This window comes from Oryctolagus cuniculus, chromosome 12 (genome assembly GCF_964237555.1).
Source record: "Oryctolagus cuniculus chromosome 12, mOryCun1.1, whole genome shotgun sequence".
NCBI classification, from domain to species: domain Eukaryota; kingdom Metazoa; phylum Chordata; class Mammalia; order Lagomorpha; family Leporidae; genus Oryctolagus; species Oryctolagus cuniculus.
Window position 1 is genome coordinate 74,975,650 of NC_091443.1, and position 23,011 is coordinate 74,998,660.

Below are 23,011 nucleotides of genomic sequence, written 5' to 3' on the forward strand. Positions count from 1 at the left end.
CTATGTTTGAAAAACTAGGGTAAATCAGTTAAAGAGAAGGTAAAAAGTTCAGCTGTAAAACTGAGAACAGAAATCCTGGTTCTTCCTCCATGGGGAATCTCGGGACAGGTTAGCCTCCGGAGAGATTTCCACTTAGGAACAAGCAGAGAATTATACATGGAAACACAATGAGGCAGGACGTCATACCCATCGGATTGGCAAAACTATTGAGATTGTGTGGTATCCAATGCTGCCTAGGATGTGAGAAAAGCAAACCATTTTTGCTCACACAGCTGGTGGGAATTATAGGATACTGTCATTGGAGAGAGTGATTTGGGAATATTTAGTGAAAAAGGACAGAAAACTTCTCATGGAGTCACTCAGAGACACAGCTAAGGCGGTGTTTCCACAACATGGTTACTCATCAAGGAGACAGAAGCACTTACATATCCATGATCAGGGGAACAACTGTATAAACCAGCAGGTGCATGCAGTGTGAAACTCCACCGCTGCTTGTAGGCACGGTCTGCTTCTTCAACTAATAGACATAAAAAGCAGTGTTGAATAAATGTCTAGCAGGAGTGTTTATATGTATTTAAAAACTCACACAACTGCAGTAGGAGATACTGTTCATGGATACAGGTGCATATAAATAAAGGTGTGAATGATTACAAAGTCATTCATGAAATATGTAGGAGTAGTTATCTATGGGGTGGAGGGAAATGGAATTGGAGATAAAAAAAAAAAAAAGAAAACTGTACATAACAGCATGGCGTGGATCAAATAGTGATGGGTATCCCAGATGTAGGGGCTGATCTGATGTGGTACACCAGTTGTCCAAGTAATTGCATAAAGAAAAAGAAAAAGCCATAGGCGGATGGCACTGTTGCTTGGATGCTCAGCGTTAAGAAGGAATCTCTGCTGTGTAAAAAAATTATTTTGAGAGAGAGAGAGAGAGAGAGAAATTTCATCTGGTAGTCTATTCTCCAAATGCTGGCTAAGCCAGGCCAAAGGCAACAATCAGAAATTCAATCCAGGTCTCCTCTATGGGTTGCAGGGACTCGAGTACTTGAACCTTTCTTTACCTGGTGCCTCCTAAAGTGTGCATTAGCAGGAAGCTGAAAAATTGGGAGCGGAGCCAGCCACAACCCAGGCACTCCAATATGGGATGTGGGGTCCCAACTGGCATTTTAACCTGCAGGCCAAGTGCCCACTCCTAGCTGATTTTTTTTTTTACCTTGCATAAATTTTTTTAATCAAAGAACAACTTTAGATATAGAAAAGCATAGAAATAATAAGTATACAGGTCAATGTATTTTCATTCATAAAACATGTCAGCATATCCCAGTGAAACAACAGATCCCAACATAGAAGATTACCAACATCCCCAAATTTGCCTATGTCTTCAAGTCACTGCCCCTCAGAGATAACCCTGTTTTGACTTCTTTCACCACAGATTAATGCTACCTGCTCTGGATGCTTTAAATAAATGAATTCATGTTTGTAACCCCATCACATTTGACTTTTTATTATTTTTATTTGTAAGGCAGAGAAAGGGAGAGGAGGAGCTAGAGAGAGAAGGAGAGGGAGAGGGAGAGGAATACACAGACAGAGAGGGGGAGGAGAAAGTGCTCGCGTCTATTAGTTCACTCCCTAAATGATCACAACAGCCAGGTCTGGGCTGGGGCGGAAGCCAGGAGCCAGGAATGCAATCCACATCTCCCATGTAGGGGTCCCGAACTCAGCCCCTGAGCCGTCATCTGCTGCCTATAAGGGTCTGCATTGGCAAGGAGCTGGAGTCAAGAGCCAGAGCCAGGAACCAAACCCAGATACTCTGACTTGCGATGTAGGTGACCCAACTGCTAGGCTAAATGCCCACCTGTGCACCTGATTCTTTTAACACTCTCTATTCTGTTGTTGCGTGCAGCTGTAGTTTGACATCTTTATATAGTATTCCATGTTCTTCAGTTAACTCATTCTCCTATTAACAGATACTTGCTTTGTTTCAGTTTGAAGAATGCTGCTCAGAACTTTTTTATCTGAGTCTTTCGATGCAAAACTACGATTGTGCTCTGGATCCATGGGTTCCACAGCCACAGAATTAATCACAGATGGAAAAAAAGTTTTAAAAAAGTTGTGTGTGTATTGAACGAGTACAGACCTTTCTTGTCATTATTCCTTAAACAATGCAGTGTAACAACTATGTACATCGTATTGGGCGTTATACATAACTCAGGGATGATTCAAAGCACACAAGAGATTGTGTGTAGGTTCTATGCAAACACATCATTTCATATGCAGGACCTGAGTATGCATGGATTTTGTATGTGCAGGGGTCCTGAATCTAATCCCTTGCAGACACCAAGGACTAACTCTATGTGTATTTCTGTTGGTTACACACCAGGAGCAGAATTGCAGGATCACTTGCATACAAAGCCCAGCTTCAGTAGATATTGCCAAGTATTTTGTAAAATCAGTGCCCCCATGTGTACAACATGGGAATTCTTGTGGCTTAATATCCCAACCACCACTTGATAGCGGCAGCCGAAAAAATTATAGCCTTTTTGAGAGTGTTGTGGTATCTCACTTTTGTTCCAATTCGCATTTCCAGGATGCCTATGTATTGGCCACTTTGGTGTTCTCTTTTGTGAAATGTCCACTGGAACTGCTATTGAAGCAGATTTCCCATCAGCTGCTGCTGGCTGCCTCTGAATCCAACTCCCGAGCTTAGCAGGGTCCCCCTCCCTTGGCTTTTCCGCCTCATGAAAATAAACAACACTCACCTGTTCTTCACTTCCAAAGTGTGGCTGTCACTCCTCTGCTCTTTCATTTTTCCTTGTGAGTTTATTATAATCTCCTGGAGTTCCAGGAGGAAGAGTAGGTAAATACATATACCATCTTTTAAAAAAATATATTGTATAGCTTGGTCACAAATTCCTTGCAAGCATTTCCCTCCAGTGTGTGGGAAGCCCTTTTGTTCTCTTCATAATGTATTTTACAGTGCAAAAGTTTAAATGTTGGTGAAGTTCCGTTTATCAGTATTTTTTCTTGTGTGACTCATGCTTTTGGTGTTGTACTTAAGAAATTTTTGCCTAGCTTAAGATCAGCAAGAGTCTCTTCTAAAAGTTTTATAGTTCTGGCTCTTACATTTAGGACTGTCATCCATTTGGGATTAATTTTTGCATGTGCTGTTAAGGCAATAATCTTTATTAAACTTTTTTTTTCCTTTTGACAATTTATTTTATTTATTTGAAAGGCAGAATAAGAGAGAAAGAGAAGTCTTTTATCTGCTGGTTCACTCCCCAAATGGCAGCAATGGCCAGGGCTGAGATAAGCTGAAGCCAGGAGCCAGGAGTTCCATCCTGGTTTCCTACATGGGTGCAGGGCTCCAAGCACTGGGGCCCTCTTCCACTGCTTTCCCACGCACATTAGCAGGGAGCTGGATCAGAAGTGGAGCAGCCAGGACTTGAACCAGTGCTCCAATGTGGGATACGGGCATCAGAAGCGGAAGCTTAACCCACTGTGCCACAATGCTGGCCCAATTAAACTTTTTCTACATAGGGATATTGAATTATCCCAGCATCATTTATGGAAAAGACTCTTTTCCAACATTGAGTTGTCTTGGCAATCTGGTCAAAACTCAACTGGCCATAATCTCTGGATATCCTATTCTTTTCCACTTATTTATATGCCAATCTCAGTATTAATTCTTGCTTTATTACTGTAGCTTCATAGTAAGTTTTGAAATTATAAACTGTAATTCTTCTTTCTTTTCCTAAAACATTTTGGCTATTCTGGGTCCTCTGCGTTTTCATATGGTTTCAGCTCATTCATGTCGACCACAGATCCTGCTGGGGTTCTGATAGAGACCGTGTTGAATCTGTGGATCACTTTGAGGAGAAATCTCATTTTAACAGTATCAAATTCTTCTAATTCCTGTATGCTTCTCTGTTTAGATCCTTAATTTCTCTCAGAAGTGGTTTGTAATTTTCAATGTTCAAGTCTTACTATTTTTAAATTTTTTCCTAGATATGTTATTCTTTTTGATATTAAGAATTTTTTAAAAAGATTCATTTATTTATTTCCAAAGTAGAGGTAGAGAAAGAGAGTCTTCCACCTGTTGGTTCACTCCCCAAATGGCCACAACAGCCAGAGCTGGGACAGTCTGAAGTCAGGAACTAGGAGTGTTCTGCTTTTGTTTTTCTTCTGTTCAAAATATTTCCTAATTTCCAGTTTGTTGCTTTATGACCCCAAAGCTTGTTCAGAGGTGATTTAATCATTCCCAAATATTTGGAGGTTAAAAAATTTCCCTCAGCTTTTTATTTCTAATTTAAATCTCTTCTTCATTGTGGACAGTGAACACACTTTGTCTGATTTTGATGCTTTTAAATGTACTGAGACTTGTTTTATTGTCTTGCATATTATTTATCCTGGAGAATGATTCATGCATACTTGAAAAAAATATGTATTCTGCTGTTGTTCAAAACAGTGTTGCATAAATGTCAGATCAAGTTGGTTGCCAGTAGTTTCAAATCTGTTGTGTTTGATATTGTAACCATTCTACCAGCCTTTTTATGGTTACTGATTTTTAGTTTCCTCTCCTTTCAACCTATAGGTATATTTGAGTCAAAAATGTGTCCTTATAAATTGTATATATTAGGTCTTATTTTTTTTAAATCCAGTTTGACAATTTCTGTCTTTTGATTGGAATGTTTAACCCATTCACATTGAATGCAATCACTGATATGGTTCAATTTATGTCTGTTGTTTTGTTGGATTTTTATATAGAAGATGTATTTCGTGTTCCTCTATTTTTCCTTTATAGTTTTTTTTTGGGTAAGTTTGTTTTATTTTGTTAATGCATCATTGGCTCCCCACTCCCCAGGAAAAAAAAATTTTTTAGTGCTTCCTCTCAGCATTAAAATGTGCATCTTATCAAAGATATTTGAAAGATATTTGATATTAATTTTTATTACTTTCCTGAGGCTGCTTTAACAAAAGATCACAAACTGGATGTCTTAAAACAACAGTTATTCTCCCAGTTCTGAGACTGCTACTATGATTACTGAATGCCAGGTTTTACTGCATCTCTCTCCAAATCACACAAGCCCTTTAAGCAGCAAAGCTATTGTTTTTCATAGCTTGAGCTACCCTGGCAATGCTGAGCTGGAAAAGTGGAAGATACAGGGGGCAGCCTTATGCAAGAATGCTAGACTTTGACTAATCTTATCCAGAGTCCAATGGTTTTAAATAAATAACAAACCAATTTGCTGTATGCTGTTGGTCAATTTGCAGAATCCTAAAATTGTCTTGACAACTTTGTGCAGTGTTGCCCTTGCTTTTTAAAAAAACATTAATTTGAAAGAGAGAAAGACACACAGAATTCCCATCTGCTGGTCCACTCCCAGGTGCCTGCAATGGCCAGTGCTGGGCACAGGGCCAAAGCCAGCAACCAAGAACACAATCCAGGTTTCCCACAGGAGTACCAGGAACTCAATATTTGAGCCATTACTGCTGACTCCCAAGGTTTGCATTAGCAGGAAGCTGGAGCCAGGAGCTGAAGTCAGGCATAGAACCCAGGTATTCCAGTATGGTATCCAGGCTTCTTAAACACTAGGCAAACCACCCACACATACTTGCTTTTTTAAAAAGAGAATTTCTCGAACTCCTCAGTCTGCCATTCTGGATGTGAAAATCTACTTAAAAATCTTTATTGAGTTACAATTCTCATGCTGCTTACAAACCACCCATGTAAAATACCCAATTGGAATCATAAAACAGGAGATCTGGGGTGGGCATTTGGTGCAGATTAAGCAACCACTGGGATGCTCACTTGCCTTATCTGTGCCTGGTTCATGTTCAGGCTACTCTGCTTATGATCCAGCTTCCTGCTACTGCAACCTTGGAGGAAGCATATGATGGCTTAACTGCTTGGGCCTCTGCCACTCATAGAAGAGAATGAATAGGTTTCAGGCTCCTAGCTTTGGCCTGGCCTAGCTTCAGGCTGTTACAGGTATGTGAGAAGAGAATGAGTGAATGAAGATTGATCTCTCTCTGCCTTTCAAGCAGATGAAAATAAAATTTTTAAAAACCCACCTGGGGGCCGGCACCGAGGCTCAATAAGCTAATCCTCCACCTAGCGGTGCTGGCACACTGGGTTCTAGTCCCGGTCGGGGCGCCGGATTCCTTCCTGGTTGCCCCTCTTCCAGGCCAGCTCTCAGCTGTGGCCCGGGAAGGCAGTGGAGGATGGCCCAAGTGCTTGGGCCCTGCACCCCATGGGAGACCAGGATAAGCACCTGGCTCCTGCCATCGGATCAGCGTGGTGCGCTGGCCGCAGTGCACTGGCCATTGGAGGGTGAACCAACAGCAAAGGAAGACCTTTTTCTCTCTCTCTCTCACTATCCACTCTGCCTGTAAACAAACAAACAAACAAACAAACAGAAAACACCCACCTGGGAAACTGAATAGGGAGGGGGTTTGCTTCTGTAGTCTAGAAGATAGTTTAAAAAAAGTGGAAAGAGTGCAGTCTCAGGGAAGAATTAGGGAAAAATCAGCAGAGGAAACTTTGCAAATTGGAGGGATACAGTGGACCTATGTGGAGGTTAAAGACATGCACAACTCAGGACCCCAGCAGCCAAGAGACTCTGTACCATTGTTGGAGAGTGAGGTGAGACCAGACTGCAGCAGCCCAAGCCTCTGGTGAAAAAGCTGCAGGAAGAGCCTAGAGGGAATCCAGCTTGGAGCCCCATGGGGGATAGTGTACCTGCCAAACTAGAGGAGAAAAAACAAAGGGGGAGGTGCACGTTTCTCTCTCCTTATCACCCTGTAGCTGCGTCCCATAACAAGCTGACAGAGATCAGGCACCATTTTGGACATACATAACAGCTGTACCAGCCGTGTCTGCACCCAGCAACCAGCCAAGTGGAGACTCCTGAATCTGGTGGGGAGAACAGACAGGGGGTGGGTGCTTGTGGCTATGGGAGGCTTATGTGCTAGGACTGTGAAAACACTGAGGCTGTGTGGGAGGGCTCAGGGTGTGGTCAGAACTTTTGGTACTCACTGTGGGAGGCTCCATACTCTCAGGGCTCCCTGGTTACCTGGTGAGGGACATTGCTGGGGAATCTGAGCTTATGCTGAGGACTGCACAGATCCTTTGTGTGGTCCTTGTGGCAGAGTGGATGAATAATGTAGTGCTCAGGCACTGTTTTCTTTTGAGGAAAGGAGTTCAGCTGAGTGTACACCAATAAACAAGAACAAATGTCCCCTCTAATAAAAAAGAGAGAGAGATTTACCATGCCACAGACACACGTCACCTCAGACACACCCTTCACCCTGGAGAACTGAACAGAGCTCCCTGGTCACACTGACCACATGTCTCCAGGTATTCACTGAAAGCAGGCACTCCACTAATCTACAGAGGAATAGTACAAAGATACAAGCCACCACAGCAAAAAACCAAAGAAACCAACTAGTATTTCCACAAATGCCAAATAACAAATGAACCAAGAAACAAGAATAAGGAAGATAACATGACATCCCCAAAAGAACATAACACTTAAATACTAGATCGTGAAGATGATGAGATTGAAGAAATACCAGAAATGGAATTTTAAAAAATTGATCATAGGATTACTGAGAAGTAATCAGAAGCCATTGCATGAAACTAATGAAATCCGTACATGACATGAAAGAAAATTTCTCCCATGAAATTGAGATCTTAAAGAGAAATCAAAATGAAATCTTGGCAGGCACTGTGGCTCACTAGGCTAATCCTCTGCCTGCGGCACCAGCACCCCGGGTTCTAGTCCCGGTCAGGGTGCCGGATTCTGTCCCGGTTGCTCCTCTTCCAGGCCATCTCTCTGCTGTGGCCCGGGAAGGCACTGGAGGATGGCCCAAGTGCTTCGGCCCTGAACCCACATGGGAGACTGGGAGGAAGCACCCGGCTCCTGGCTTTGGATCGGCACAGCGTGCCGGCCATAGCGGCCATTTGGGGAGTGAACCAATGGAAAAGGAAGACCTTTCTCTCTGTTTCTAACTCTGCCTGTCAAAAAATAAATAAAAAAATAAAAAAATGAATCTTGAAAATGAAGAATTCAATAGAATAAAAAATAGGGTGGAAAGCCTTAACAACAGAATCAGTAAAGCAGAAGAAAGAATATCCGACTTAGAAGACAAAGCATGGGGAATTATACAGTCAGACCAAACACAAGAAGAGGAAATTGGAAAACTAAGAAACACTGTTGGGAATCTATAGGATACTATCAGATGACCCAACATATGGGTTCTAGGAGTTCCTGAAGGCGTGGAAAGAGGGAAAGGATTAGAAGGCTTTTTTAGTGAAATAATAACAGAAAATTTCCCCAATTCAGAGAAAGAAAGGGACATCTAAGTACAGGAAGCACATAGAACTCCTAATAGACTTGACCAGAAAAGATCTTCACCATGACACAATGTAGTCAAACTCTCCACAGTAAAACATAAAGAAAAGATTCTATAACGTGCACTAGAGAAATGCCAGATTACGCTCAGAGAATCTCCCATTAGACTCATAGCAGACTTCTCATCAGAAACTCTACAGGCTAGGTGAGATATATTCTAAGTCTTAAGAGAAAAGAACTATCAACCCTGAATACTATACCCTGAAAAGCTCTCATTTATGAATGAAGGTGACAAACAGAAATTAAGGGAATTGGTCACAACCCATCCAGCTCTGCAGAATATGCTTATGCTTAAGAATGTGCTGCACACAGCAGCACAGAAACATGTTCATCACTACAAAAGAAGGAAGAAAATCTCCCAGTGAAAGTACAAAGGAAATCCAAAGCAAAAAATAGCAATATTTATGGAAAAACGGCAGTTACTTATCAATAGTCACTTTGAATGTAAATGGCCTCAACTCTCCAGTTAAGAGAGACAGGCTGAATGCATTAAAAAATAAAACTCATCTATTTTCTGCCTACAAGAAACACATTTCATCAAGAAAGATGCATGCAAACTGAAAGAGAAAGGATAAAAAAAAAATATTCCATGCCAGCAGAAACCAAAAAAGAGCTGGTGTAGCCATCTTAATATCAGAAAAGATAGACTTTAACACAAAAACTGTTAAAAGAGACAAAGAAGGGCACTATGTAATGATTAAGGAATCAATTTAACAGGAATATGTCACTATTATGAACATATATGCATCTAATTACAGGGCACCTGGCTATGTAAAAGAAATGTTAAGGGACTTAAGGGGAGACATAGACTCAAATACAATTGTAATGTGGCATTTCAATACCCCACTTTCAGCAATGGACAGATCAACCAGACAGAAAATAATTCAGCCGGCGCCGCGGCTCACTAGGCTAATCCTCCGCCTAGCGGCGCCGGCATACCGGGTTCTAGTCCCGGTCGGGGCGCCGGATTCTGTCCCGGTTGCCCCTCTTCCAGGCCAGCCCTCTGCTGTGGCCAGGGAGTGCAGTGGAGGATGGCCCAGGTGCTTGGGCCCTGCACCCCATGGGAGACCAGGAAAAGCACCTGGCTCCTGGCTCCTGCCATCGGATCAGCGCGGTGCGCCGGCTGCAGCACGCTGGCCGCGGCGGCCATTGGAGGGTGAACCAACGGCAAAAGGAAGACCTTTCTCTCTGTCTCTCTCTCTCACTGTCCACTCTGCCTGTCAAAAAATAAAAAAAAAAAAAAAAAAAAAGAAAATAATTCAGCAATGGACAGATCAACCAGACAGAAAATACGCAAGGAAACAGCAGAGTTAATTCACAATATAGACCAAATGGAACTAACAGATATCTACAGAACTTTTTATCCTAGTTGCAGAACACACATTCTTCTCACCAGTACATGGAACTTTCTCTAGGATTCACCACATGTTAGGTCATAAAGCAAGTCTCAGAAAATCCAAAAAATACAAATCATACCATGCATCTTCTCAGACCACAAAGTAATGAAGCTGAAAATCGACAACTCAGGAATCTTTAGAACATATGCAAACACATGGAGAATGAACAACATGCTCCTGAATGAACAGTGGGTCATAGAAGGAATCAAAAGAGAAATCAAAAAATTTCTGGAAACAAATGAAGACACAATACAACATATCAAAACTTATAGGATACAGCCAAAGCAGTGTTAAGAGGAAAGTTTTCAGCAATAGATGCCTACATCAAGAAACTAGAAAGACACCAAATAAAGGATCTATCAATGCATCTAAAGGATCTAGAAAAACAACAGCAAACCAAACTCAAAACTAGTAGGAGAAAAGAAATAATTAGAATTAGAGAAGAAATCAACAAAAATTGAAACAAGAAATACAAAAGATCAGCAAAACTAAGAGCTGGTTTTAAAAAAAAATAAACAAAATTGATACACCATTCACCCAACTAACCAAAAAACGAAAAGATCCAAATCAATAAAATTAGAGATGAAAGGGAAATGTAATAACAGATACCACAGAAAGAAAAAGAATCATCAGAAATTATTACAAAGAGCTGTATGCCAACAAACTGGGATAACTAGAGGAAATAGAGAGATTCCTGGACACATACGAACTACCTAAATTGAGCCATGAAGACACAGAAAACCTAAACAGGCCCATTTAAAAGATGGAAATTGAATCAATAATAAAGACCCTCCCAAAAAAGAAAAGCCCAGGACTGGATGGCTTCACTGCTGAATTCTACTTGACATTTAAAGCAGAACCAACTCCAATTCTTCTCAAGTTATTCAAAACAATTGAAAGTGAGGGAATCCTCCCAAATTCTATGAAGCCAACATCACCTTAATTCCTAAACCTGAAAAAGAAACAACATTGAAAGAGAACAACAGGTGAATTTTCCTGGGAATATAAATGCAAAAATCCTCAATAAAATTCTAGGCAATTGAATCCAACAACACATGAGAAAGATCATTCACCCAGACCAAGTGGGATTTATTCCTGGTATGCAGGGATGGTCCAACATTTGAAAATCAATCAATTTGATACATCATATTAACAAACTGCTGGACAAACCACATAGGTTCCCAGGTCCATTTCCAGGGTGTTAAGTGTTATTTCAGAATTCTTCAGCTGTGTGATATCTTGCTTACTCACTTCTCTGTGTACTCATGCTGATGGATGAAGTCCTCCTGGAACCCAGCAGGCTCACCCTGCCAAGTATAGTGCATAATCCCAGGGCCACACACAGTTCCTGTCCCCCTCTCTCCCCACCAGGAGAAGGCATTAAGGTGTGTGTGGGATGTGTGTGTCTATTTGTCAGTTCTCATCTGTATCATATACGTCACTATGTGTTGCAGTATAGAAGGCATTTGCCAACTTTCAAATTTCCAAGATTCATTAGAATACTCTCATGAGGAAGTTACATTTACTTTTACCAGTCTTCAGAAAAACAACTTGTGTTGTAAAATGTGTAGTGAATTTATTTATAAGACAATGGCAAAACCCTTTTACATCCATATCTTTATTTGAACAATTTTCTATGATAGCTAGGAGAATACAGCATTAATGACACACACCTACTAAGTACAACATCAGACAACTACAAATTTAGAGCACAAATGTCATTCTGATATTATTTTGGCTTTCATATTAGCACTAGATGATATCCAGTGAAAACCCAGGTTTCAGGTTTTTGTTGATATGAGGTGAATTATTTTTTTCAGATTTCCTGTGAGATATGCTGGAATGGGCTAAGTTAAAACTAGAGTTGACAATGCCTTTCACTTCTCAGTACTTCTGCTTCCTTTTAATGAATGAGTATTTCACCTAAAAACATTTCAAAGGTTAACTATATCACTATTTTCGATGAATATCAAAGAATTCTTTCTCCAGATTAATGAGGAAAATATTTTAAAACTGCAACATTCAATTTCATTATAGACAAAAGCCATGTTCATTTCATAGTAAATTAATAAATAAAGTTAATAATTAGACTATGTTAAATGTCATGAGCTCATTTTCTGTGTAACACTGTTAGAGCAGTTTAAATTTCCCAAGAACATAACAGAGTCAATGTTACTCCAGGATCCCACAAAAATACATAACTATGAATCATAAATTACAACATACATATCCACATTTAAAGGAAAAATTCACCATTTGTTGGAAAAAAATAATGGCTCAAGTGATTTAGAGAGCCTGAAATGAGGCTAAAATGTTATACCACATGATAATAATAAGATATTTGAAACTACTGACTCTGAGAAATGCATGAAAATGTACTGACTGCCAACTACTGAATTGTATATACCAACCTCAACTTAGGAAAACCCAAACAGTTTCTTCCAAGTGTTTCAAGCAATATTACGGTACTAAGGAGATGCTAGCCATTTTCAGAATTTAATAATATCCATTAAACCAATAAAAATTTTAAGACCAAATTATAAAATAAAAAATGTATAAAAATGCATTTTGAAAGATATTTTACATAGTACATTTCAGTTCCTGATCTATTGAGAAATTTACTGTAATTCCAGGTTGATTTGTTTAATTTAGGATAATAAATTGGGTTAGAATTTACAGCACTCATTCCTGTTTTCATTCAATCTTTTATAGTACAGGGCTCTTAAAATTTATTTTTTATGGAATGTCCAAGAAGTTTTAGCATTGTCTCCTTTACCTGTATTAAGAAAGGGTTAGTGGGAAACAAGATATTCAAGTATTCCCAAGAATTTAGCTGATCTCTGTATTCTGCCGTGTATTCTACTCATCACTTACTTATGACAGTCCCAATTACTCAGGAACATTCTTGAAACTGACTTTTCCTTGGTTCTGAGATTGCTGTTGCCCCTAGTTCTAAGCCCTGTTTGGAAACACCAGAAAGGCAAGGACGGAGAAAGTAACAGTAGGGGAAGGGCATGCAGGAAGGGAATTAGGGGTTGGAGGCCACACCCAACCCAAACCCTCACAGAACCTTAGAAAATTGGCATGCTATCCTCTCCAGGCAAGATATCCCTCACAGAGGAGACGTTCTGGAGAACTTAAGGCAGCTCTAGAAGGGAAGGGAGCGAGGGTTAAGGCGGCCCTCACAGCACAGCCTGAGAACACATTACAATGCACTTATCCATGAACAGAGGCCATGGCAACACACAGAGCCTCTAACACGCATGCAAACAGCATACCTCCTAGCTCCAAAGTGGACACCTGTAGCATGCACACACTGTAGTGTCCAAACACACACGAGTTTGTACCTGGCCTGCCCGGTGGACAGCCCTCTGAAGTGCCCCAGGGCCTGGGCTCCTCTGTGCTGAGGACCTAAGCTAGGTTGGGCAGCCTGCACCTGTAGGGTCTCTGTAGGCCCCCCGCGGCTTACCTCTGGCTCCAGGAGGGCCGCTGAGTGCTGGGGGTTGGGGTGGAGGGCGAGTGACCTTCCTCTTCACTGGGAGCAGATTTCATTGCTTCCTGTCTCTTTGGCCCAGGAAGCCTGCTATTAATGAATCCTTAAATGCAGACTGCTGCCCCTCCTGTGGTAGCACTGATTCATGACAAAGCCAAGTCTAGTTATGGTGGGGAATTAGGACAAACAGGCAAATCAGTTGGCACCGGGCATTTGGTCTTGTTGGGATGACAAACACCCTCGTACTCATCACTTACTCCAATGCCAGCTGCCAACTCTGACTAGGGAAAAGGGCACCCTCGCAGGCCTGGGGCACCCCTGGGTAGCAGGACGGGAAGGATGTAACCTCATGACTTTTTAGTAGTCCTTGCCTGGTGTCTGCCCACGCTGCCACTGCCATACTTGGGACAGCAGGTTTGCCAGAGGGCCAAGGACTGTGGAACCTCAGGCAGGTTCATCTCAAGTTCCCATCAGCTAATGAGCAGAGGGGCACCCTGCCTACTGCCCCTGCTGCTGGGAGGAGGGCGTGAGGTCCACAGAGGAAGAGCTGGAGAAGAGCTGGGTGAGCCACACACACTAGCCTGTTTATTTCCTGCCAAGCAGTCAACACTGCCCAGAGGCTCCATGATTATGTGGCTTGACTAACTGCGAACTGGTGGCTTTGGGGAGAGATGGAGAGAGTGAGCAGAGAGAGAAGAGAACAGTTGTGAGGACTTTTCAGGACAGTGGCAGGTGCCCCTATTCTTGGGGTTATCAGGAAAGTAATTTCTCATCCACAATCTCTGCATTAAATCCTAATAACATACTTTTGCAGTCCGCTCCACTGTATTAGCAACAGATTCCATCTATATTACACATATTACTTACCCAGAAAGAGCCAACTCTCTACTGAATGAAAGAACTGAAGGGAAAAAATTATAAGACAAACCACCAAAAGTAACACAGATTTCTAAATTTGCTATCAGTTGCCTTTGGAAAATGTTTTTGATGAAAAAAGTGTCAAGTATGTGGGGAATTTTCAAAACTCCAGAGGAATCATGAAACTGCCTTTTGGATTTTGTGCCATGTTCATCTTCCCCACTCTTAGAGCGACTCTCAGGCAGAGCAAAGCCTCAACCTGTGAAAAGCTGCAGAAAGTGACACTGCTCCTAAGGTTTCAGCTCTGCACCCCAAGGGTGAGACAGTCCGAGCTTATGGTGGGGGAGGGCACTGGGAAGGGGCTAGTGAGACCCAGAACCACTGTGGCTTCCAATATCTCTTCCTCTGAATTCCTGTTGTGTGTCACAGAGCAACTAAGAAAAAGCCAGTTCATGATAGCATTACAGAACTGCTGCAGAGAAGGGGGAGCAACAAGAAGTTGTGCAAAAACTGGCCACTAGGAAGGCCAACAGGGTCAACCAAGGACCGACTCTGTCCGCCTGCCTTCAACACACAGCAGCAGGAGAGTCAGCAGGGGATGGGACAGACAGGAGGAGGGTAAGGGGAGAGGAAAGGGAGAATCAGGCCAAGGAGAGGCTGCTAGAGGGGGATGTGAAGCTGGGTGACAAAGTGTGGATGACAGGAGAGTGTGCAATTCCCTGACTGGCCAAAGGATAGCTATGGTCAACAGAATCTTGTTGCATCCTCAAGAAAGTAGTACACAGGGTCATTTTTCGGGTCTGGGGGGTTGGGGGAGGCCGGGAATCCCTGGTTGTAAGGTATTGATTATCATAATGACTCAAAATCCTCAGGTCACCAGGAGAAGTTAATTCAGGTCCCCATCTGGGGCTTGCAGGAAGGTGGGGCCTGCAGTAGCAGAAACTTCGCGCTCCCATCTCCGGAGCAGGAGAAATCCCATGGTGGCCACGGGGCTCTCACCCAGGCGTGCAAGAGCAGCTCCAGCACTGCACAGTAGAAAGAAAGCAGACAGGACAGAGAGCGAGGCTCAGAACAGACACACTTCAGGACAAGAGCTGGAATGGCAGTGGGAGCTGCCACATGATCTTGAATACCTGACGAGGTGCTGAAGCGTGGGGGTCTTTCCACAGGGGACTAAGCCAGGCAGAGGGCCCAAGTGCACCGCCTACACCAGGACTGCCTGTTCTTAGCACTTGCCCCACCCATGTCCCACCTATCCCGGTAGACTGGGACACACTCGGTACCAGCCAAATGGAGGTAAGAGTTAAGTGTTCACTAAAAACCACCTTGACAACCAGGAAAAACTGAGAATCTGATTGACTTAGTGTTTTTGGTTGATGTCGCAAACAAACAAATATATTCAAATGGAATAAAGCAGTACATGATAAAATAAAAATTATTTAAATGAATTCACTTTCAAGTAACACATACAGAATAGGGCTTTCTAGAAGCATGTTCATAAATCATGTACATTTAAGAACTTGTGATTTATGCTTTGTTAAATGAATTACAGGCACTATACACATATCCTCCCCCCAGAGGAAGGACTTACTGAGCAACCACAGCTCCTTTCTCTATGAGCCAAGCACTCAGAGAGAATTCTGGAGGTGGAATGGACCTTAAGAATCAGTTATCCAACCCTTTTATTTTATAAACACAGAAACTGAGGTCCAAACAAGTTTGTAGACAGTATTCATCATTTAATAACCACCTCTGCCACTGATGTGAAACTGTTTGACTTCCATAAATAATATTGCACATATTTTAATAAGATATGTCATTTTTATAGACCATGTAGCAGTTAAATTATATAAATCTATGCTTGTATTTGGGAACCAGAGTTTCTAATGAATGCTAAGAATTTGTTTTTGTACAACGTGAAGGATTTACTGTATAAGACTTCTAGAAAAAATGGAGAATAGGTTTAATTAGAATTTCAAATGAAAACTTATGGAATCTGGGTCTTATTGAACCAAATCCTCTATAAAATTCAACAATTTTCTTATACTTATATCTTCTTAAAGTATTTCTAATATGATGCTCTTTAAAGTATCTAGTGGTATTTGAGGACATTTATAGAAGTTGCAAAGCCTAAAAAAACCTGAATCATAACTAAATACCTATTATATACCTTCTTTTGCATAATTCATAAGATAATCAAAGTTTTAAGACCTGAATAATGAATATTCTGACAATTCTTTCTTGACAGTGACCGAGATCAATCCTTAATAAATTCAGAAAAAAAACCTGTCCAGACTGAAAGTGTACAGGGCAGGAATCAGATCTGGTAACTGAAGTCACTTCACAAACACTGCAGCCTGATGCAATATCCAGCCAGGGAAAACAAGTGAGCACATCAAGGTAATGCATCCGGGATCAGTACCAACGTCAGCGATCGCCACCCTGCCCGACCCTACTCCTAAGTGTCAAGCATTTTGTCATAATAATACATGACATCCAGTGCCTGTTACTTATGCAGATGAATCTGCAGACCATTTGCATATAATCCAGTTAAAACTGTTATCTGATGGAACTGTAAACAGTTGGTAAAAGAGAAGCTTATTGTTACAGCATCTAATAAGAATATCGCTTACATTCTAAGAAGACAGCATGTAGCAGCAATTTGAAATGCTCAGTAAACTACAGTACCAATGGACATCTATGCTCTATAGCAAACCAACACTCTTTTAATATCTCTATATCATAGTGGCACAGATAAGGAAACTATTTGACAAATTACTTTTCATACTGCCAGTTTATTTCTTTCATCCAGTCTGGTGGTATCCACACAGCTGATTGCTAACCTGGTGAGATATGTGTTCAGTGGCAAGTTTTCTTTCAAGTCTTCTGTTCAGTGCAGAGGAGGTTCTTCGTTGATGTCTTCTGACCAACAGCTCTTATCTGGAATTTATGCTTTTCATACCATGTGAGTGCAGTACTGAGGATTTGAAATAAATGCTGGCAGCTAAAGACATTTTTTTTCTGCCTTCTTTCCTTTCCTTCCTTCTTTCTCTCCTTTCCTTCTTCACTCACTCACCTGTTTGTAAACTCAGGATACCTAGCTGATCAAGGATGGGTGTTGCTATAAAGGCAGCATAGCACACAGGAGCCGATCTTTCTTTCCAGGTGATGACGGAAGTATTCCAGGGGGGTTTCCAGTTAACAGCCTCTTGTTTGAGACAGAAATCAGTACTTCCTCTTCAAACCTGTTACTTTCAGTAGCTCACTGGAAATAATGGGTTCTTACTCCAGGCAAAAGATGCACTGTCCACGTTTGCCTGGACATCACTTTCAGACCCGTGCAATGAATCCCAGGCCCAGGCTGGCTGGGATCTGGATTGTTTCTAGTGCGAGGGAGGATGGGTTAAAGGGAAAGGTGACAGGAAAGATGTGTTTAGCATCCATGAGCAACTGAGGAGAGTCTTTCCTATCCCGTAAACGCATCTGAGAAGATAAAAAGAAGACCAACAGCATATTAGTTCTTTGCATCTTAAAAGGTCTAACCAAACATATTCAGTGAACACAGAATGTTTATTATTTCTTTTAAAATCACATTTCCCAATTAACTGTTATCAAAAAAGCTGATGCACTATAAAATAGGATTAAATAATATAAGATAAACACACACTATCTTTCAATAAATTGTGAAATTTCCATTCAAAGAACAATGCTGGTGAATCAAAGGAAAGGAAAGCCGGGGAGTGGAGTGCTTACCTGTATGGTACGAATAAACGATACAGAGACTCTTTCTTCAAACTCGTTAACTGGGGTATACAAGTTCAACACTTTGACGATCTGTGAGGAAAGAAATGATCAAAGTTTTTGGCATCTTATCAAATGCACACTGAAATATATAATCTGGAAAATTAAAAGCATCTATGTGTTCTGTTTTCAATTCTTTTTTGGTTGGGTGGGGACAAGAGGAAGCAGAAGCACAGCTACCTTTGCTGTTTGAATTTTCATAGCAAGAATGTGCTGGTATACAGTTGTATGATGTTTAGGAAGCAATATGCACTTAGAGAAACATTCAGAGAACCAAGAACATGAAAAACAAAAGCACCCTCACTCCCATCCTTCCAGTCTCCCAAAGCAGCAGCTGTCCTGAGTGGCCATCTAGTTATTTCCTACACATTTTCTGGTATAATCTGCTTTTATATAAGTGGGGGTCATTCTATTAATATTATTCTACAATATACTTGCATCATATAAAATATATCTGGCCATATTAAAAATAATAGAATTAAATATTGTTTCTTTTGATCTCTTATAAATCATATTTTGACAGAAGATGTTATTATAAATGAACAAAAACAAAGGCTTCTTTTTTTTTTTTTTTTTTTTTGACAGGCAGAGTGGACAGTGAGAGAGAGAGACAGAGAGAAAGGTCTTCCTTTGCCGTTGGTTCACCCTCCAATGGCCGCTGCGGCCGGCGAGCTGCGGCCGGCGCACCGCGCTGATCTGAAGGCAGGAGCCAGGTGCTTATCCTGGTCTCCCAAGGGGTGCAGGGCCCAAGTGCTTGGGCCATCCTCCACTGCACTCCCTGGCCACAGCAGAGAGCTGGCCTGGAAGAGGGGCAACTGGGACAGAATCCGGTGCCCCGACCGGGACTAGAACCCGCTGTGCCGGCGCCGCAAGGCGGAGGATTAGCCTAGTGAGCCGCAGCACCGGCCAAAAACAAAAGCTTCTAAAGAAATGAACTAATTAGAGGGTATGAAGGTCTTTAAAAACTGTCAAATTAGTTTCTTTTGTAAAATGTAAAATTGTTTCTAATAAAAATGACTCGTTGCTTATATAAGACAGAAGTATGAGATGGTAGGCTTGTTTATCAGATCTCTGGGTGACAGACTGAGTCAGGGACAAATACTAGAACTTTCTAAGGTATGATATTTTGATAAATAAGATTTGCTACATAAATTGCAGATCTATCTCACACTCTGAAATACAGGCTTAAAGTAAAATATATTAAAGTATATTCTTTAAAAGTTTGATAATATAAGCTTCTATACAGTCAGGTTTTCCCCAGCATAGTCTTACTTTCTGTTGGCAGAAATAGGGGGAAAAAAAATCTCAGTCCATTACTCAGTAGTGTGGTTTTGCTTTATTCTTAGCAAGAATTCATGTAAATATGAATTCAGCATTAAGAAGCAGCAAATATTGACTCCAACTAACTGAGTTTAATTGTACTGGGCACAAGTGAAGATTTGTATACTATCAGATATGTGATGAACTTATTAAAAAAGTCCAAGTGTCAGCAAAAGAAAATGAAAATAATCGAGAAAAGGCTAAATGGGCAGGCTCATGTCAATGGCTTACCTCATGCTGTTGCTGTTGTCTTCCAAGGCCCTCCTCATCCTCTTACTTCCTTAAATTCAATGTTCAGCTACAGGGGACCTGCCCTGAACACAGTTATCACCCCTCAACACTTCCTTCAGGCCTCTTACCATAGAATTTTCTAGAAATTCTGTGGTAGATTCCTCTGTCTTCTCTACTAAACCATAAGCTCCTTGAAGGCAGAAATTTTTTCTTTTCTTATTTATTGAACTCATTCTCCCAGGAATAAGTATGGTACCTTGAGATGGGAGCTCAATTAGTCATTTGATGAACTGAAGGAATAAGAATTATCTGTCTTTAAAAAAGAAGTCTAAAAAAATCACTCAATTCCATGAGAACAGGGGCTTTGTTTTGCTCACAGCTGTATCTTAGTTCCTGGGATATTGTGACAAACACTTGAGTACTCAATAAGTACTTGCTGCATATTGAAGACAGATGGCTGTGGCCAGCACTGAAATGTATTAATTCCTGGTACAATCTCCCTCCCTCAATATTTGTATAGACATACGAGAGGTCTTCAAAAAGTTCATGGAAAATGCATATGATGAACAATCTGTGCATGGGTTTCAAAATTCTTTTGTACCAACATAAAAGCATCCTTAAATTCCATTTTCCACATACATTTTTTTTATGTCATACACTCCTCTCTGACATAAAGGAAGTCAGGTCAGAGACAACATAAGAACCAGAAGCCTTCTCCATTTCCCTAGAGATCACCTTTAGCAATGCTAAGTCATCTCCTAATAGGAAAAGCTGCTTCACCTGGGCAGTAGTCAGAGCATTGCACATGGAGCAAATGGCTTCTGCATCATCATCTGTTTTCTTTTTCACTTGCAAAAGCTGAGCAGCCTGAATGAGAGGTTCCAAAGTTTCTTTGGCCCCGCTGTTCATCAGATTCTTGTCACGCAGCCATTCTTCCAGTTGACTGACATTGTACCTATGCAGAGAGACAGAGCGAGAGCGAGAGATGAAAAAGAGAATGCAATTTGCTGGATATCATCATAAATGTCTTAATTCTGTGCATGCTGCCTTGTCAGGATTTTCAATCAAAATGACAGGTAGTATTTTTTTAAATTTTTTAAAATCTCAGCAGCTGTGCTTAAAAATTATTATAAATAGTCATGAGGTTTAAAAATCATAATTATGTAAGATTAAGTGACATGAGAATGTAATTCCCATTACTGGAAAATGAAAATGAAGTCATTACAGCAAAAGTTACAGGACTTGGTAATAAACAGGATGCATGATGCAGCTCTGTTCTTATAGGAAAGCTGACCAGAAAACTAACTTCTCTTACACTTTCAGAGATGGGATCCTTTGGCTGTGTGGACTTGATAATCCTTGAAGCATTCTCTCTTCTGACAGCCAATTCAAAATTGGGTACTTGAATAAATGGACTCTGCCTCCCACCCCATACACCTGTGCTCAGGCCTCTTTATAAAGGGAAGCACATGGGCAATGGAAAGAGTGAGAGCTCAAGGACAGGAGGAGAAAAGGACTCCAGACAGAGAGACAGACTGAGAAGCCACATAGACCTTGAGCATTCAAGAGATGGCCAACTTAGTGACAGTGGTTCTCAAACTAAGACTGACGCAATGGACACACAATGAGAACTCAGTAATCAGGGCAGGAGGAGCCAGGATGATATTGTGACTCTAACTTCATGTTTATAAGCAAAGCTTACAGAGAAAGAAGTTCTGCAACCTGAATGGAGGGCATTATCTCCAACTTCAAGTTAACTACTTATAATTACATGTGGCTTGGAATGGAAAAATCTGAAAAGAACACTAAAGTTTCCTGAGATTGAGTAACTAAAGATTTCTGTAGAACACCTTCCTGTGGCAAATATGCTAGCTATTTAAAAATAAATATTTGCTCCTCCCAAAATGAATTCTATCACAATAATGAGATAGTGCTGAACAGTAGCTGAGCATAAAACTGAGTGCAGCTTTTCTTAAAATATAGAGGAGACATATTTCAAATGTTAGTAAAAGATCTATTGGATCTTTTGCCAGAGGTACAAAAAGCTTCTCTTGCTAAAATATATTTCTAAGATTAATTAAACACAGTATTTAATACTTTATTCTTGTATTATTAACACACACACACACACACAAAAGGACAGGAAGTCATTAGCTTTTCTTTGTGTATTTTTGTATTATCTCTCCCCTCCTTCAAACAAGTCAGCCTTACAGTGGAGCAGTTTCCCTATCGAGTAAGAGAAGACCCTGTTGGCCAGGCACAGACAAGGAGCAGTAATGGGGATCTGCAGAAATCTGGCCAGGTAAGAGAAGGTGGCTCCATGCCAGTCCCTTCCCTGCTGCTTGGCCAGATGCACTGACTTGCTCTCCACAACGCTGGCGGGCCTGCAGACAGCAGCTGTCCCGGGGCTGGCACCACTCACCTGATCTGCATGCCTTTACTCCAGGAGCACATGTCCTTCCGCAGCAGGAGGTTGTTCAGGGTGATGGCCCCCACGATGTAGAACATCTGCTTGACCACCTGCTTGATCAGTTCTGGGTCCATGCCATGCTGACACATGACCGAGTGGAAGGAGTTGAGCTGCCGGAGGATGGAGTCCAGTGTGTAGGTGCCCTCATCGGCGATACTGGAGGTTCGCTTTCTTAGCCCCGTGGGCTTCACCCCAGACACTCCCTGAATGGTTTCATGCTCCAGCATACCTGAGACTGCAGGAGCATTTCAACAGTTAGAAGTCAAGATCTGGAAAGGAACTTGTTTCCTGTGCACAATCATGCGGGTGGGTGTGAGCATGCACACACACACATTCAATTTAGAAAAATAATATAGTATCAAAATAGAGGGAAAAGGAATTTACCCAAAAAAGACCTTCTGGGTTTTAAACATGATGGACGAATATTTTTAATTGCAAAAATTCCCCATGAAATTAAGTAATCTTAGGCCGGCGCCGTGGCTCAATAGGCTAATCCTCCACCTTGCGGCGCCGGCACACCGGGTTCTAGTCCCGGTCGGGGCGCCGGATTCTGTCCCGGTTGCCCCTCTTCCAGGCCAGCTCTCTGCTGTGGCCAGGGAGTGCAGTGGAGGATGGCCCAGGTGCTTGGGCCCTGCACCCCATGGGAGACCAGGAAAAGCACCTGGCTCCTGGCTCCTGCCATCGGATCAGCGCGGTGCGCCGGCTGCAGCGGCGGCCATTGGAGGGTGAACCAACGGCAAAGGAAGACCTTTCTCTCTCTGTCTCTCTCTCTCACTGTCCACTCTGCCTGTCAAAAAAAAAAAATTAAGTAATCTTAAAAATGTATTTTTAAACATGAAAAGCCACAGCCTGGTGATAGCACAAGAGTAGTTTTTGAGAGAGGCAGGTGGCAGTTAGGGGTAAGATAAGCAATCTCTAAGATACTTGAGCCCTGGAGGTAAACAAACAGAATTGCAGGAGACTGGGAAAGGGTCAAGGGGAAGACTAGGGGGAGGGCAGAAGGATGGGGCTGGAGAGCTGGGCC

The 23,011-nt window shown here is 41.7% G+C and overlaps 1 protein-coding gene across 4 annotated transcripts in view; it reads right to left on the reverse strand.

The window, feature by feature from the left end:
- Positions 1-11,414: 11,414 nt before the first annotated feature.
- Positions 11,415-23,011, reverse strand: part of MYO5A (myosin VA) — a 216,193-nt gene continuing 204,596 nt past the window's right edge. For all 4 annotated transcript variants that reach the window (XM_008268986.4, XM_008268991.4, XM_051822368.2 and 1 more), the window contains 4 exons: positions 21,940-22,222; positions 20,298-20,472; positions 17,919-17,999; positions 11,415-17,648 (listed from right to left, as the gene is read on the reverse strand). In XM_008268986.4, the coding sequence (XP_008267208.3) occupies positions 17,496-17,648; positions 17,919-17,999; positions 20,298-20,472; positions 21,940-22,222 (692 nt within the window). In that variant the 3' untranslated portion in view covers positions 11,415-17,495. The remainder of the gene's footprint in view (positions 17,649-17,918; positions 18,000-20,297; positions 20,473-21,939; positions 22,223-23,011) is intronic.